Source organism: Astyanax mexicanus, chromosome 17, assembly GCF_023375975.1.
Source record: "Astyanax mexicanus isolate ESR-SI-001 chromosome 17, AstMex3_surface, whole genome shotgun sequence".
In the NCBI taxonomy this organism is placed as follows: domain Eukaryota; kingdom Metazoa; phylum Chordata; class Actinopteri; order Characiformes; family Acestrorhamphidae; genus Astyanax; species Astyanax mexicanus.
Window position 1 is genome coordinate 12,776,750 of NC_064424.1, and position 16,500 is coordinate 12,793,249.

The 16,500-nt window shown below is 38.2% G+C and overlaps 2 protein-coding genes across 2 annotated transcripts in view; one reads left to right on the plus strand and one right to left on the minus strand.

The window, feature by feature from the left end:
- Positions 1–299: 299 nt before the first annotated feature.
- cryba1b (crystallin, beta A1b) lies at positions 300–4,773 on the minus strand. The gene is made up of 6 exons (XM_015608708.3): positions 4,350–4,773; positions 3,789–3,858; positions 3,472–3,590; positions 2,440–2,581; positions 2,134–2,276; positions 300–853 (listed from the first exon to the last, which is right to left on the minus strand). The coding sequence occupies exons 2-6, from the start codon at positions 3,831–3,833 to the stop codon at positions 706–708; spliced, it is 597 nt and encodes a 198-aa protein (XP_015464194.2). The 5' UTR covers positions 3,834–3,858; positions 4,350–4,773; the 3' UTR covers positions 300–705.
- A 3,721-nt stretch (positions 4,774–8,494) lies between these two features.
- unc119b (unc-119 homolog b (C. elegans)) overlaps positions 8,495–16,500 on the plus strand; it is a 36,929-nt gene continuing 28,923 nt past the window's right edge. Inside the window, exon 1 of the mRNA XM_022676130.2 lies at positions 8,495–9,109. Within this exon, the coding sequence (XP_022531851.1) occupies positions 8,812–9,109 (298 nt within the window). The 5' untranslated portion in view covers positions 8,495–8,811. The remainder of the gene's footprint in view (positions 9,110–16,500) is intronic.

Sequence of the window (16,500 nt, forward strand, 5' to 3'; positions counted from 1 at the left end):
CTCTGGTTATACTAACGCTGGTTTGCATATGCTATTTTTATTAGATTATAAATCAGTCACTAGGGTAATAATCAGGATTGGTTGAGGCCCAGTGGATTCATGACATATTTGCATAATGCATGCAGCATATTGTAGTGAGACTGAAACTGAAACATGAGAGCGATACAAAACTGATAAGGCCAAAGGAGGATATTATGCTATGCTAATAAATAAAACAAAACACATTGTTATAACATACTGAATTCTAGTTTTAGGGTAAAATGCTAATGCTTTAAGAGACAAAAAAACCACAACACATGTCGACTGAAATCAATATTTCTTTTTTTAGCTGTTTTGCTTGTTTTTTTATTTGTCAAGTCTTGTACAGAAGTTGACCATGACAATGATGGTCGCAATGAAAGAAGAGCAACGGCCCAGGTGTCTCGTGGGTCGACAGCCAGTAGACTACAACACCAAACCTTCCGGGATTTTCACTTGCCAAATTTCACTCTCGGCCTGTCGTTCTCTCTGTTTGTAGTTCTGTCTTTCTTCTTTCCTCAGGTGGTGGGTTAAAAAGTGCTGTGGACATGTTACATTGATGTAGCACCAGTTGGTCAGCCAACAGTTCTGGGGCCTGAGCCCGTCCTGCAGGGCTGGCTACGGAGGGGTGGAGGGATTGGAGGCGGAGAAGGGCAGTGGAGGGTGGAAGGACACAGACGGTTCTGCTCAGTGCTGGATCCTACGGATGGACTGGATCTGGGGGGTGTGGGAGTGGGTTCCGTACTCCCTGTAGTGTCTGTACTCGCCTCCGTGGCAGTCACACTCCATGATGTACTGGTAGCCACGATAACCGGGGTACTGGTAGCACACCCAGCTAGAACAGGGGATTGAAATAAGCAGAGCCAGTCAGAGCCAAAAGACATTTAATTTTATAACTTAGGTAAGCTACTGTAGATGCAGTATCAAAATCAACTTCACTCTGTTTGTAAGAACTGTAATAAGATTATTTGCAGTCTAAATATAAAAGTGTTTAGCTTTTCTGAGCATTATCAGTTTGAGGAGCTATTTGTCTCCTAAAAAGGCAGATTTAAACCAATTATAGATTGTATTTTAGTATAGGTAAACTACATTGTAACAGCTGATTAAACACCAGACCTTAATTTTATTTTATTTCCATCATCTCAATTAAAAAAACTTAATTGGAAAAAATACTCAATCATTATTTTTTTCCAAAATCAAGGGTGTGTTTTTGCTTATGTCCAGGGAATGCTTGCTACAAATAAAAATTACAGCATTTCTGTCAGGATTTGATTGCATTCACCAACAAGAGTGTTGCTGAGAGTAAGTTCAGGATGTTGGATAAACTGGATGGAGCACTATCATTTAAGAAAACACATATCTACTGCTACACAGCTTAATGCTGGGGTCTTATACCCCTCTTGCCCACAGCTGTCATTGGGTTTGTGTCAGCAGTGGGTGCAACTTAATGCTTTAAGACACAATGGTGTTTTTTCATTTTGTAATTATGTTTAAAGGGGAAATCTCTTTATTTTCTGAAATTGTTGAATGTTTTCCCAGGTCAGTTAACATGTAGCACACAGGAAGTGATGTAAAAACTGTAGCTTTGCTGCAAAGCTGGATCAGGCCCTGTTAACATTGATGTTGTGACCAGCCCAGTGGACAATTTATGAGCATATTATGAGCCTGCTTTTTTTTAAATAAAAAAGGAAATGATAGTGAAATTCACTTGAACAGTGGTTACTCCACAGAGGAACCCTGCACCTAAAAATCACAACCCAATTCAGTGGCAGTTAAATAGTTTGTCATTTGTCTAGATCTGTCATTTTCTGACATTTTGCAATATATTGTCTATGTGTGCCTGAAAGGGTTAAAGTAGCTGAATGCATTTATTAGATGGGGCGTCCATGTGGACATATAATGTGTCATAACACATACTGTTTTAGGGTAATCATCATTACATTCAAATATCATGACCTTTATAGCCCCTTAAGCATATCAAACTATGCTGATAATGTTAATAACATGTTGTAAGGGGTGATACTTTCTACTAAAAAAAATAGACATGTGAGATTATTATCTGTTATGAAATGTGTTACTGTGTCTTACAGTGAAGCTAACACGGAAGGTACTTACGCGCCACACTGGACCTGCATGGAGCCAATCTCGTTGTTGTGCCAGCCCATACCCTGCAGGGAGGGGTAGTCATCACACAGGTCCCACTGTCTGCCCATCATGTTCTCGCACTCCCACACACACATGCGGCTCTCCTTGTGGTTCTGGTTGAACAGGAAGAGAAATAGTAGGCCATTTGCTCACTATATGTGCTTACTACTGATTAAAGGTCCATTTGCTGCTTTAGTCCAAAATTATCAATATAATTTTCAGGCAGACTCTGTCTATATTCCCTATATGCTGGATTAGTTCTGTTACATCACTTACAGCGGAATAGATGGGGCGGAAAGACATCATCCTCTCAACACGATAGCCATGGCTTCCCATGTAGGCCTCAAAGCAAGGGTAGTCTCCCTTCTCCAGGACAAACTGTTGGCCATTGTAGCTGGAATGCTCATAACCCACCCAGCTGGGTGCAGAAAGAACAAAGAATAACATGAAGAATGATGTAGAAGGAAAAGGATGAGTGTGAAAATGAAGACTCAATTTTGGTACAGTGCTTACAATATTTGTCTACGTAGATACCATGAACCATTGCCCAATTGATAAGTGCCCTATGAGCTTAACTCTGGTACTGTAATTAGATCGAAATTTAAACCATTTTGTAATAAAATAAATGCATTCAGGCTGCACTGTAAACTCGCTTTGGGTGGTCTGAGACGCTTGACCTGGGAGAAGTGGGTTAGCCTGGCTGTTCCTCTGGTCTCTATTGCACAGACTCTGGTTACATAATCAACAATAGAGGTGAAATTTTTGGCTTCACTTTTATACTACGGATGAAAATGGAACCACAGCGTCATTTTTTCTGCAGTCATGCATCTGTACCTTTGCAGTAAAGGAAATGGTAACTTGCTCTTATGGCCTACAACAACAATCTGGCAAGGCATTCAATAGAAAATATAACTGAATACCCAGGGGAAAGTAACTCTGGCAGGTTATACACCGATGGTGAGTAAGGGTTGTGGGGAATTTAGCAAATAATTACTTAAAATATGGGGTAATCTTGCAACAAAGAAGTAAAGGAAAATCAACAGCAGGAGAGTTGAATCACGTTCCCCAACACATAATACGCCACCAAAGAGTACCCCTGATCTCAAGTTGCAGTCTAACCTAGAGAATTAGCCCTATACACACTAGAGAATATACACTTTCACACATTTTTCTGTAACTCTAGACTTTCAAAGTCCAGAATTTTTCTGTGTACTATCTATCAACTGAAAGATTGTTTTAGTAAATTGGCCAGTTTGTTAGCTTGCTTTCTTGTTTTTTAACAAACCTAATATGAATGAAGCTACTTACGCTCCACATTCCACCTTCAGGGAGCGGATGTTCTCCAGGCCGTACTCCATGACATTCTTGCAGCAAGAAGTGAACTCCCACCATCTTCCCTGGTACCACTCCTGGTCATAAACGGTGATCTGATGGAAAACACAGATGCATGTAACCATACGTTCTTGTCATGAGAAAAGGAACAACTCCACCTCCAAGAATGAATTCTGTTGGCTGGCAGTAGCCTTTTGGACTGACGGCACTGAATGAAATAAAATATGGATTTGGTGTTGTTGTCAAATTGTCCTTAAGCCAGGAAGGCCCAGGAGCAGGAGGAGTCTTTTTACCTTCCATGGTCCCATGGGCATGTTCATCTGGGTTGTCGAAGCCATGTCTTATATCTCAGCACTAATTGACCTGTAAGCAAGAAGTGGAAGACTTTGAGAAGCATCTTGGTATCACGTTTGGGCACATCTTTTCACAAATCTTACACACAGGTATCTTCATAAATTTTCCAATGAAATTTGTACCTGAATCACTTTCACACATGTAATTTGCAAATGCCACGATTCAAATAATTAATTGCAATTACAATTACAATATCCACTGCCATTTGGAAACAATCAGTTAAAATTGCTAACATTTGTTTATCTATTAATTTAGATTATTTAAAGTGATGCCATAAATGAAACACTTTTAGTTCCCCAAAGAACTTTTGAGTGGATGATTCTGAAACCACTCAACTGAAAGGTCTTTTAGGAATCCAGTGTAGTTCTTCTGTGGCATCACTCCAAATAACCCCTCTCTGCACCTTTATTTTTTTATGAGTACAGATGAAGCTTTTATGTCATGTGGCCAATTCACTGGAAGGCGAGTCTGGCACGAGACTCAGTGCTTGAAAGACTTACCCCAAGGAAAGAGCTGTGTGCGCTGGGGGGAATTCCCACCAAGTGGTCTCCTGGCCAGGCGTGTGTGGGTCTATTTATACAGGACTGAGGTGAATGGGGTTCCGTGGCTTGTGGACCTGGGCTGTCGTCAGCACTTTGCTTTGGCACCCTTTTGTCTCTAGGCTGAGCTGTGGGCCTTTCATTCTCCCACCTCACTCCTCACAATGAAACTAGCTCCGCCCATTGAAAACATCACTGCCCATGGAGCCATACCATAACTGGCCTTCACACTTCACTATTCATGTGGGTCTCTTTTCACCTGATGTAACCTGGAAATTCAAACCTTCAGGTTCTGATCCCTGTTCTTTAACATATTAAGAACATATCATAGTGTTTACTCGAGTTATTTACTGTCTAATTACACTTATTGTTTAACGTTTAACAAAATTATTCAAATGTCATTTTTTTAAATCCAAACAATGTACTTTTTTTCACAAAGTATTTGCACTCTTTACAATATGTTAATTGTACAAAGGCGGTTTCAGGACCATTGTCATATGTGGGCAGATATTTCTGTTCTTTTTTATTCTTCAATAGGACAAACTGTCTGTACCTTTTTCATAGTGTTATAAAAATTATTTAGGACGTAGTGTAGCTAAGAGAAACAAACAAGAAACAACAAGTTTTTTCATTGTACTCAACTTTAAAACATTGTCTGGATCACCAGCTAAAGATTGTAATATTATATTAATGCAGGAAAAGCAATTACATAAAATAACAAAAATATATTTATGTGGGAGGCAGAATATGTCCTCACTATTATATTATAAACCATGTAATAAAATCTGTGTATCTTTTAATGACGTGAACACTTAATTCGGACTTTAATTTTGAACTGAATTCATCAAAAATTATCCATTATATTAACATTTATTTATTAGATAAAACATGTTTTACTTATTCTACACTGTTTCCATTTTGGGGTTATTGAATTTTGAATGATATATGAATATGAATTAAATTACACTTATTTTTTTTTACCTACAAATGTATTTGAATGTGACTAAAAATTAAAGTTGAACACGTGAAGCAGTTTAAATGTGTGAAACATCTACACCAATGTAATACGTATTTTTGCTTCAATAATATGAATAAAAATAGTATTAAGTAAAAGAAATAACACAATTATGTAGGTTAGCTTTAATGATGTGATATCATACAATACATAGGACATGTCTCCTATAATTATATATCTAGTGTGTGTCCTAATGTATAAAGAGATTTGATTGACCCTCAAAACCTCAATCTTAACCCAGCTAGCTGTCGTGTGTGAACAATAGCTGTACATGTACTGTTCACTGCAGTCAGCACATCGCTCAGCCCACAGAATGTTCAGAAAGGGAAAGGTGTATGTGTGTGTGTGAGTTTTTGTGTGTAAGGTACTGGATGTATGTGTGTGTGTTCAAATGTAGCTTTGAGTGTGTTTAAAATGTCTGCATGTGTGTGTGTGTGAACATTTCTGCTGATGAGAGCAGCCACACGCCGATGACAAAGAGGGTAGCCAAGTCAGCAGGCCTGTGAGATGAAATAACTGTGTGTGTGTGTCTGTGTGTGTGTGTCCCACAGACAGACCCATGGTCCCTCTTTTCATTCTCAAACACTCACTCAGTTCATCTCCATCTCTACAAACACTCTTCCCCGTGCCATGGCTCTGATATAGCGACACCCTTCATTTCTTTTATGGCACCAGTATAACGAAGGCCATTGAGCTACTCAATGTAATGAGCTCTATAGTCACGCACTGGACTATTGTGTGAGCTCAATGAGTGGCACAAAAGTGGTCTTTCACTTTTTGTGTGTTTTTTTTTCTGTATCTATTTTAAATGTAGTTGAAATAAGAATATGATTTACAATTAAAGTCCAAATTTTAACCAGACAAATGTTATATGTTTCAATATGGAGAAATTGGGTAACTGCACTGTGACTATATTTGACATATCCATTCTCAGACTTTGCATTTAATCTAGGTTAAGACTGTGTCTGAATCTGGAAATAGACTAGACATGAATTAATCCTAGTTTTGAACTAAACTGCAAAGGTATTTAGTTTGGCACAAAACTGGTCTTTTGAACAACTCTTTTTAAGTAGACATCAGATTCTGGAGTCATGATGAATACTTAAATACTTACATAACTTTTGGTATGAAAATATCCCAGCAGGAATTTGTTGGATAAAATGGGGAAGCAAAAACAGATTAACAAGATATTCTGAAGTAAAACAGGAGAGTGATTACATTCATATGTACATCACTGATGTAAATATAAAAGTGCCACATTTACTTAAACACTCATTTTACTCATTATTTATGTTGGTGACAAAATGCATTGTTATTATTTTATGTAAACCACTTAATAATATGTATTTATCGCTACATTTTTGGAACATTTCCTTGACAATTTCCAGAGAGAGCTACATAAGAGTTTCAATTGTTCAGCTATGTTGTATAGGCTAGAATCCAAAAGATACCTCAAAGATAGTAGTGAACAATGTTTTTCGTTGCCTCTGTTGCTTACTGGGGGTTCTGTGTTATATGTTCAATGTTTTGTCTGATTCCCTTTCCTGGTAGGCTACCGCATATCTGTGAAGCTGTGAATCTTTTGAAAATGTGCTATATGAATAAAGTTTATACTGTTTCATAATTGTGGACTGGGTTAACTCTATATCTAAACATATAACTCTATATGTTTATGAACCCTGGTCCTGGAGGCACCCTGCCCTGCACATGTACTGCTTTCTCTTCCCCCAACACCCCTGATTCAACTGATCAACACATTTACAAACCCTACAAGCAGGGTATGTCTGTGTCCTGGCTAAGGCATCTGTCATCTGGATCTGGAAAACGAACTTTATTGGCGATTTTCTGTTTTCTGAATTAAGTAGATAATGGGGACTGGATTACACTTGGTCCAACGATTCTTAAATCTTTAATAGGAACAGTATGTTTTGTTGTCATCAACAATTAACAAGCCATTGTTGTTAACATCAGGCAATTCCATTTGTTGGCACTTGTTAAAAAGGTGATATCCTTTTTTGAACAGTGGCGCCCCCTCCTGGTTAATTCTCTCACAACCAAAACCCAAAGCCCTATATAGTAGTGAACTCACCTGTTGTTTGCTGCAACCTAAGTGTCTTTATTGTTCAGAAAATTGATAAAAAAGGTTTTGTTCATTGTTTATTTTGGGAACACACTTTATTTGGTGTATGGCAGAAATTAATATACACATACTTTTATGGCCAAGTTGTACATTCATAAATGTAAATGCTCAGGGAAAAGACCCCCCTTCAAAAAAGAGATGAAATATTATTAACTATTAAAACTGTTATACATCTTCTTATACACTATAAACACATTCTATTTTTTCCCTTTTATTTTTGCCATTTAAGCTCTTCAGATCCAGCCAGTAACCAAAAATAGTAGAAAATTCAGTGTACAAAAATTTTAATAAAAAAGAGGGGTTGATTTTTAGGAAATGATTGATTGATTAACAACTTTTATCTGGTAAGCAGCAATGGTAACAAACTGAGCTTTGGAAATGGAAAAAAAGCTAATTTGCAAAGCCTTTGTAAAGTAGTATTGGAACAGTGTAGTTTACTACGCTCACTACTGCAGTATTTACACACTTACACACAGCACATTCAGACTTTCATTATAATAACAAGAATACCAGAAACACAGATAACTCTAACTATTAAAATTATAAGTCTTTTCTTTAGAGAAATTACAGAGAACCCAGAGAGTGGTAAGATCATCCTTTAAAAAAAAGACTCTTGGAAACTGGAGGAAACTGGTACAGGAAGAGTGAGGTCTGGTTGACCCACATGGCAACACCTTTGGCTCAGCTTAGAATTTACACTAAATCTCAGCAGTTTCAGCAGCGATGAGAACACTTAGTGGTCCTACAGATGAAGTAATGAGCAGCAATAAAGTTACTGCTTAGATGAGAAAATAAAAAGCAGCTTGTTTGGGACATGCTCTGTGGCTGGGTTTGCTGTTTGCATATGACTGGGTGGTTTTAATTAGTAGTTCATGTCCAGTGGGAACGTTAGTCACTTAACTAGTTACTACAGCGAGATATGAGCATCTAGAAGATCTACAGTACAGCCAACAGGATGCGATCAGACTTTTTTCTTCCAGAGACGGAGAACGCAGCCCCAGCGACCCCCTCCCTTCCTCCCATCATCCCCAGCCTCCACTCCCCTCCTCATCTCCACTGTGGTCCCCCCTCCCAAGCCTCAGCGTGGCCTGTCGGGCAGGCGAGGAGACGGAGTGTGAATGTGCTGAGGCGGAGAGCAGCGAGCCTGGCTGGAGAAAGGAAAGGAAAGGAAGAAAGGATTTAAATAAGCCCTTCGGGTGAGGGAGGGTGACTGTTTTGTGTCTTGCTTTGCTCGACGGAGGGGCCAGGGGGGAGGAGGGGGACGGATAATGAGCTATTCTTGTACCAGCACAGGCAACAGCCAGGACCCATCCAGCTCTAACAAGTCCGGCGGCGTTAATCCCGGCACTAGCAGCAGCGGCAGCAGCGTTAGCAACAACAGCACCACCAGCAGCCACAGTGTCCGCGGAGGAGGCAAGCCCAAGCCCACTTCAGCCGAGGCGATGAAAGTCAAGAAGGGCTGCAACACGACGGACGTGGGGGTCCCCGTTACCACAGAGGAGGAGCTGCTCGCCAACACGATAATAACCCCCGAGGATGTGCTGGGGCTACAGAAGATCACTGAAAGTAAGTGCTGAATATCTCGTTGATGGATGCCCCGCTTAAAAATCCAGCTTTTGCTCGTTTCAGATGGTCAAAGTGGTTGAAGAGCTGTTCAACCAACTTCAAGGTCTTGCTGCTCATGATCGTCAAGCCAGCTTGGAGATGTTTCATGGTCACTGATGCTTCATCAAACTGATGTCTAGCTTGGTCAGGCTGATCTAGCTAACCTATAGCTAAACTATGCAAACCAAACAAAAACATACCACATAAAGTTAGTACCAGCTTGGTTTATCTGCTCATGATCTTGCTGATGAGCCTGGAGATGCTGCAAGCTGATCAAACACTATGGTCCAACTGATGTCTAGCGTGGTCAAGCTGATCTAGCTCTGGATAAACCATCAAAACCAAACAAAAACAAATCACACCATATAAAGTTAGTTAGTTAAAGGACTAGGCTAAACTGGTGAACCAGCTTCGTTTGCCTGCTCATGATCTTGGTGATCAGCTTGGAGATGCTGCATGGTCAAGCTGATTTCTTGCTTGGTCAGAATGATCTAGCTATAGCTAAACAATCAAAACAAAAACATATCATATAAAGTTAGCTAGTTAAATGACTAGGTTAAACTGGATAACAAGGTTGTTTTTTCTCCTCATGAGCTTTGTGATCAGCTTGAAGATGCTGGTCAAGCTGATCAACCACTTGGGTCCAACTGATGTCTAGCTTGGTCAAGCTGATCTAGCTATAGCTAAAACCAAACACAAAACATACCATATAAAGTTAATAAAATAACTAACGTAAGTTAAATTGGTCATCCAGCTTGGTCTTGCTGATCATAATTTTGGTGATCAGCTTAGAGATGCTGGTCAAGCTGATGTATAGCTTGGTTAGACTGATCTAGCTAATTATATAGCTAAACCACCAAAACCAAAGCATACCATATGAAGGTAGTTAAAAGAACTAGGCTAAACTGATCATAATCTTGGTGATTAACTTAAAGATGCTGGTCAAGCTGATGTTCAGCTTTGTCAGGCTGATCTAGCTAAGCTATAGCTAAACCATCAAAACCAAACAAAGCATAACATATAAAAGGTAAAAAACTAGGTTAACAGCTTGACAAGCTTAATCTGAGCATGTTCTATATTTCATACCGTTTATACATCCGTTTAACTGTGTAATACAACATTACGAACAGAAGTTGGCTTTTCATTTCGGTGCTTCAGTTCCACCTTAAACCGAGTGGCAGTAGTTAGCTCTCTAACGACGTTGTTATTGTTGTTGTTACGCTGCGTGAACAGGCGCCAGAACTGCATTTAAGGTGGAACGGAACATTCAAACTAGAGTTCAGCAGTGATGTGCTACATTTTAAACTGAAAACGCCTTTGGCTTATAGAGCTGTGTTTACAAGCTTTAGTCTAAATATTAGAGTCCAAAAACATTTGAATAAACGGTGGAAGGCAAAGACTGACATTTCCGCCTTAAAACGTGTGTCAGTTAACGATGCTGGTCGATATTGTGAGAGCAGGCGCGAGATATACATTTAAGGTGGAACGGACTGTTCGAGTAATACTAACTACAACTCGAGCCTCACCGTCGTTTAGCCCAGAAGCTTTGTACACAAAAACACACACACATTCACACACGAGGCATTTGCACACCTTCTAGTTCATCCTAATGTTGGAAAGACGTTTATCCCCTAATTAAACGTCTCTCAGATGCTATTAGTGTACCAGTAGTTGTATGTTTGCTGTTATAGCCGTTCAAATTCGTACCGTAGAAGCAGTTAAATGTGTGTAAACCAGTGTCGAGAAGAGCTTAAACGAATAAAATCTGCTCAAATCGACCCCTTAATGCCATCCCGCCATCATTTCGATGATGTTCATGTGTGTACACAGTCTGCTGCTTTCCTGCGTACACACACGCTGCTAGTTAACTAACATACATACATTATTACTGACCGCACGGATGCACATTTATGTTAGCTGTGTTCAGTGGCTGACATTGCAGCCCAGTTCACATGTTTATTTTCTGTCTGCAGCTTCAGCCTATTAACCAGAACACATGTTGGAAGCAAGCATAGCACTGGAAACTAGTAATGTAAAAATGATGGCTGAAAAATATTGGAAAAACTGTCACTGTGGTACAGATTTCTGTAGGTTTATTCAGAAAGTTAATCCACAATATGCTTAACTCTTAACACCCAGGCATTTTAGTCAATTTTCTGCCTGATAATACATGCCTACATCCTATATATCTTAAGGGATTTCTATTTAACCCTAGAATACTACCGTTAACATTAGTAATACCATCACTAACGTTGGGTATACACTGTATGACAAGTTTTGGAACCCTTCTTTAATTTTACAACATATAACAGTACATAAAATAAAAAAGGTACCTCGGATGACCTATAAAAAAACAGAAAAAATATTGGAAAATCAGGTCATCCTTAACAGGCAATGTCCTAACAAAAAAAAAATGCTGCTGGGAACTTGGTCTTTGGTCCACACATTCCTGGGATATGTGAGTGCCTGATTTAAACACACAAACACTAACATCAGGTAAATGACACCCATAAAATATGTTACTCTGTATCACTAACATAGGAAGAAAATCACCTGAAGGCATGCCTCTTGAAAAAAAAAAAAACATAGATGGAGGAGGGCATCAACCATAACATTAATGACATCAACGAGTGTAACTCGTTGCAACTCAGACAGCAATAATGAAAATATATGAAAATCCCATGAAACAATTGTGTGGGTGAAAATCTTCTGGCGTTAGCATTCTAGGGTTAAGCACCACATATAAAGGTTTCATAAGGTTTAAAAATAAACACTGCTGAAAATCTTAATTGTGATTGCAATAGAAAATATTGTGCAAATTTGAAGTCAATCTGCAACTGTCAAAATATATTAAATAAAAATCATACAATCGGTGATCAAATTAAACAGGTCCTTTAAACTTTTTGTTTTGTTACAGTTGGCTAGATTTAATGTCTTTATGTTTTCTCAAACATGCAGTATTTAGGGTTGATTCCTCTTAAAACGTATCTGAAATTATTTAATGTATTATTTATTAAGAAAAGACAGTATACATGCCGTGTACCAATAACCTCAAAGTTTCAGAATGTAAATAACTTAGCTTTAGCTTTTTACTTCAGAGAAAAAGGATTTGGAATCACCTACACCTCTAGCCCCTATACAGGCCTAGGTCTGTTAAGGGGTTTTAATTACCATTGTGTATCAAAGTTGGTGCAAAATAAATTATATTTCTAATACAATTGGCCTCTGGAAGAAAATGAGAATTATTTGAAATGTCCTTTTTTGTATACATACAATGTATATATACATTATTTCCAAACTCTCCAAACAACACTAACACAGCCAAAGACAGCTATCACATCTTGTTCACTTGCAGCTTCCACCACAGAGGAGTTTATAACACAGTGTGAATAATGGCACCTGTAGTGGTCTTAAGGATCAGCTATATTTAGTAGCACCAGGTTGTCTATCCTTGCAGTGCTAAGTATTGTTAGGTAACAGGTGGCAGGCAGGCTCTCCATCACTGTATTTAAAGACATGCATAAATCCTTATATAACACCTACACACCGCATACCTTTAAGCTTTTATTATGTGACGCCTGAAAATACTGCCTTTCACAATAGTGTCTAAGGATCAGTAAATGTGTCAGATTTCCTTAATCCGGCCTGTTTCTCATGCACCCCCATGCTTCCACCGATTTATTTATTTAATTTCTTTGCTATAAATGGCATCACACACTGTCGCTGTTCGCTGTTTGTACTAAACCACTCGTACACATGCCGACATAATTTTCCACACACCACAAATTTAATGCGGTTTACAGCAACAGTACATAAAATAACAGATAATGGTGATAAAGATGATGACTGATCATTATCTGTGCATCAGCTGAAGGACTTAAAATACTGTAAATAATGATTTGCCAGATCTGCAGTAATGACAACAAAATACTGAAGTACTATTTTAGGCCGTGAAGAGAAATTACCCACAGTGAATGTGGCTCTGGGAATCTAGTTTATTCCAACTGACCTCAGTTTTCATGGATATAGCTTGGGTTTTGACCAGGCTGGGATTGATGAATTAAACAATGAAAAAAGAATTACACAGATGACTCCACATGGCCACACAGTGTGATGAAAGTTCTTTAATTCTAAGCTATACTTTGAATAAAAAGAGTGGTTAAACAACTTAAAACTTTGTCAAATTAAGTGTTCAAAGATGGCACAATTATTCCTATTATCAAGAAACATTATCACATTTAAAAATATATATTTCTAATTTCATCCCATTTTCTCCCAAATTTGGAAGGCCAAATACTCATCCCCCTCACTAGGACTCCCCTATTTCTAGCAATGCCCTAAACACTAGAAGGGTGAAGACAAGGACATGCTTCCTCCGATACATGTGAAGTCAACCAACATCTTTTTTTGAACTGCTGCTGATGCAGCATCACTACGTAGCCAGTATGCTTAGAGGAATGTGCAGCTAATCAGGTTCAATATATCAGGTAACAGACACCTTAGTCTGCTAGACAACTTGACAACTTGGTAGCATGTTTAAATGATATTGGGATTTACAGAAGTAACAGTACATCAATTTAATTCTAAATAGATACACTGAAAGCTTACTGTGAATGTTTTGCTACACTGTGTTCATATTATCAGGCTTAAGTGAATCGAATAAGATTTTTGCCTTAATGTAACACATTTGTTTTATTTTTTTGTAAGGACTGGGTAGACATGTAACATTTGATTCTTTTTGCCTGTTAGTCAATAGCCCAGATGATGTGCTAAATTCTGACTCTGTGCCAGAATCTGAATTCTGAATATAAGCTACATATTATGCTTGCAACTTGTTCAGAGTAACCATTGCTAAATGTTAGAACACTGAAAGCACAGCAAAACAACAGAAGCACATGCACAAATGTATCAGTGTGCACATGCATATTTGTAGGTACAGATTTAAATGCATGTTACGTGAATCAAAACCCATTGGTTAATAAGGTTTGTAATGTGAACACCTAATAAATTCATAACTTTCCATCTAAGAAGCAGTGCTTTGTTTTAGTTTTTTTAAGTTTCTTTCCCATATTAACGCCATATTTCCAACAGAACAGCAGCAGATGGAAGGACATACAGCTGCACTTCTATATGTTATTAAAAACACTGGTTTATATGCCCCTAGCTAGGCTTGTTTTTATTCCCCAAGGCATGTGTCAGTGCATAAGCCATGGAAACAGCATCTCTTGGTTGAGGGTGTGGTTAGAGCTTGCTTTCATTAAGGAGTGTGTTTAGGAAAACCTAAGGCATTGGATAGAGATCCTCAGTTTTACTGATTATCAAAATAACAACAATATGAATGAGTGTGTTTTTGGCTTCTTTAAAGTCACTTGAAACTTTCTTCCCTGTGAAATGGATACAGTGGAGTTTAATAGTTTTTTTACAGTGGAGTTTCAAGTTGACCTTAATTACAGATAAGGAAGTGTTATATTTTTTATTTATAATAAATTGTTACAAACTGTACATTTCAAGTAAAATAAATAAAAGCTAAAAAATTATATGGGCAAGATTCTTCTGGGCTGGGCCATTAAGGGCTGGGCCATTAAGCCCTGGGCTACAGAACGTTTTATGTGGCATTGGAGAGTTGAGGGCTGGTACATTCAATCTCATGCAATTTTAGGCCCGAAGAAGTCACAAGTAATACAGCGTGTGCTTCTCTGCTAAGGCCTCTACAAAGACCTTGCAGTTCTAGTACTGTAAAAACTATTTAAAATAAAAAATAAAAGCAGCTACATTTCTTACTGTGGTCTTTAGGAGCGTATTGCCTTTTCTTAAAACATAATTAGAACATAATGTGATTTTATGTCTTAATGTGATGCTGACATATATCGTTTGTAACTCCATCTGTCAAGCCTTCTGTGGTCCCTCTTTGCACACTAGCACAGATTGGCTAAATTATTTTGCTAATGCATCTGTTTTGTCTAAATGCCAGCCAACTGCACCTCCAGAACTGCAGTCTGGAACCTCTCTGTTATATCATGAAGAAAGTCGCCAAATAGAGCAGTGTGTCTGAGTGGATTAATTACTGTTGCACTTCCTTTGCTGTTTGCTGTGCCATCTGTGCAGCCTAAAAGGACTGATGCATTTTTTTATAATTTGGAAAACCGGTCATGGAGGCTGTCAGACTTCATAAATTGTAAAGTTAAGGTAACCGACAAGGTGACGTAAATTGACACCCTTACGACAACATATTGCTTCTCATATCTATTCATAAAATGGATATGCCATAGGTTTTGTACAATGTAGTCTATTCAGACAATACCTTAAGATGTAATACAAGTATAAAATGTCAAAATGTAATAAATGGGACAATTTCTTAATTCCCATAATAAGATAAGACATAGTAAATGCGGTGTACTTTATGTGCTTTTTCTTATCCCTCTACTTAGATTAATATAAACAGTTTATCATTAATGTAGAGGAAGTAGAAGGAGTCCACAATATACTTATTATATAGTTCCTTGGCAGATGTGAATGATAGGGTGTGTGTATATATAGTACATATATAATTTCATTAATACAATATTAAGAAGAAGTAAACACTGGCCTTTATGAATGCAGACATTTACAATTCTCTCTTCGTTAAAACTGGATGCATATTGTTTCAGGTTGTTGTTTTTTTTGGTCAATGTCATTGGTTTGGTTTGATTCAATGCTCTGGATCCATTCTCTTTTGCTCATTAGAAATGGAGCTAAAGTTACCTGCCGTATTGTTAAATTTGCAACCAGAACAGAGTAAAGGACCAGAATCAGGACGCTCAGCTTGTCCAGGAAGTGTAATCTTTCAATAGCAGTAGTAACTGACTAGACTAGAGCTAAATGACAAAGTGGGGCTAGGGTGGAGAAAAAAGAGGGAAGAAGATAAAAAGCAAAACCGACCAAAACAGAGCACTGACAGAAAAAGAGACAGGCCAAAATGTGACAAAACAAAATAGTAATATTACAGCTGAACTAGCTGTTTTTAGAGCTGGACAATTTTTTTCAAAATTATGTTCAGTCTTTAAATAAACTTCTGTACCTTTTCCAGTGTATAGTCACATGACTCCACCCATCCAGTTTGTGACATGGAAGCAACATGGAGGAGAACTGTCTGTCATTAAATACATTGATCAATCATTAATTATAATCAAAGTAAAATGTTCAGTTATTCTTCACATGTGAGTGAAGTTTACGTAGAGAAAGAGAGGCAGAGAGGTAGAGGCAGAGAGTCTGATATCCTAACCCTGTGCAGCTCTTACATTTCATCTTATAAACACCCAATTTGTGAAAAGGTAGTGTAAAAATAACCAGCTCTCTAAGCTGGGGTGGTTTGA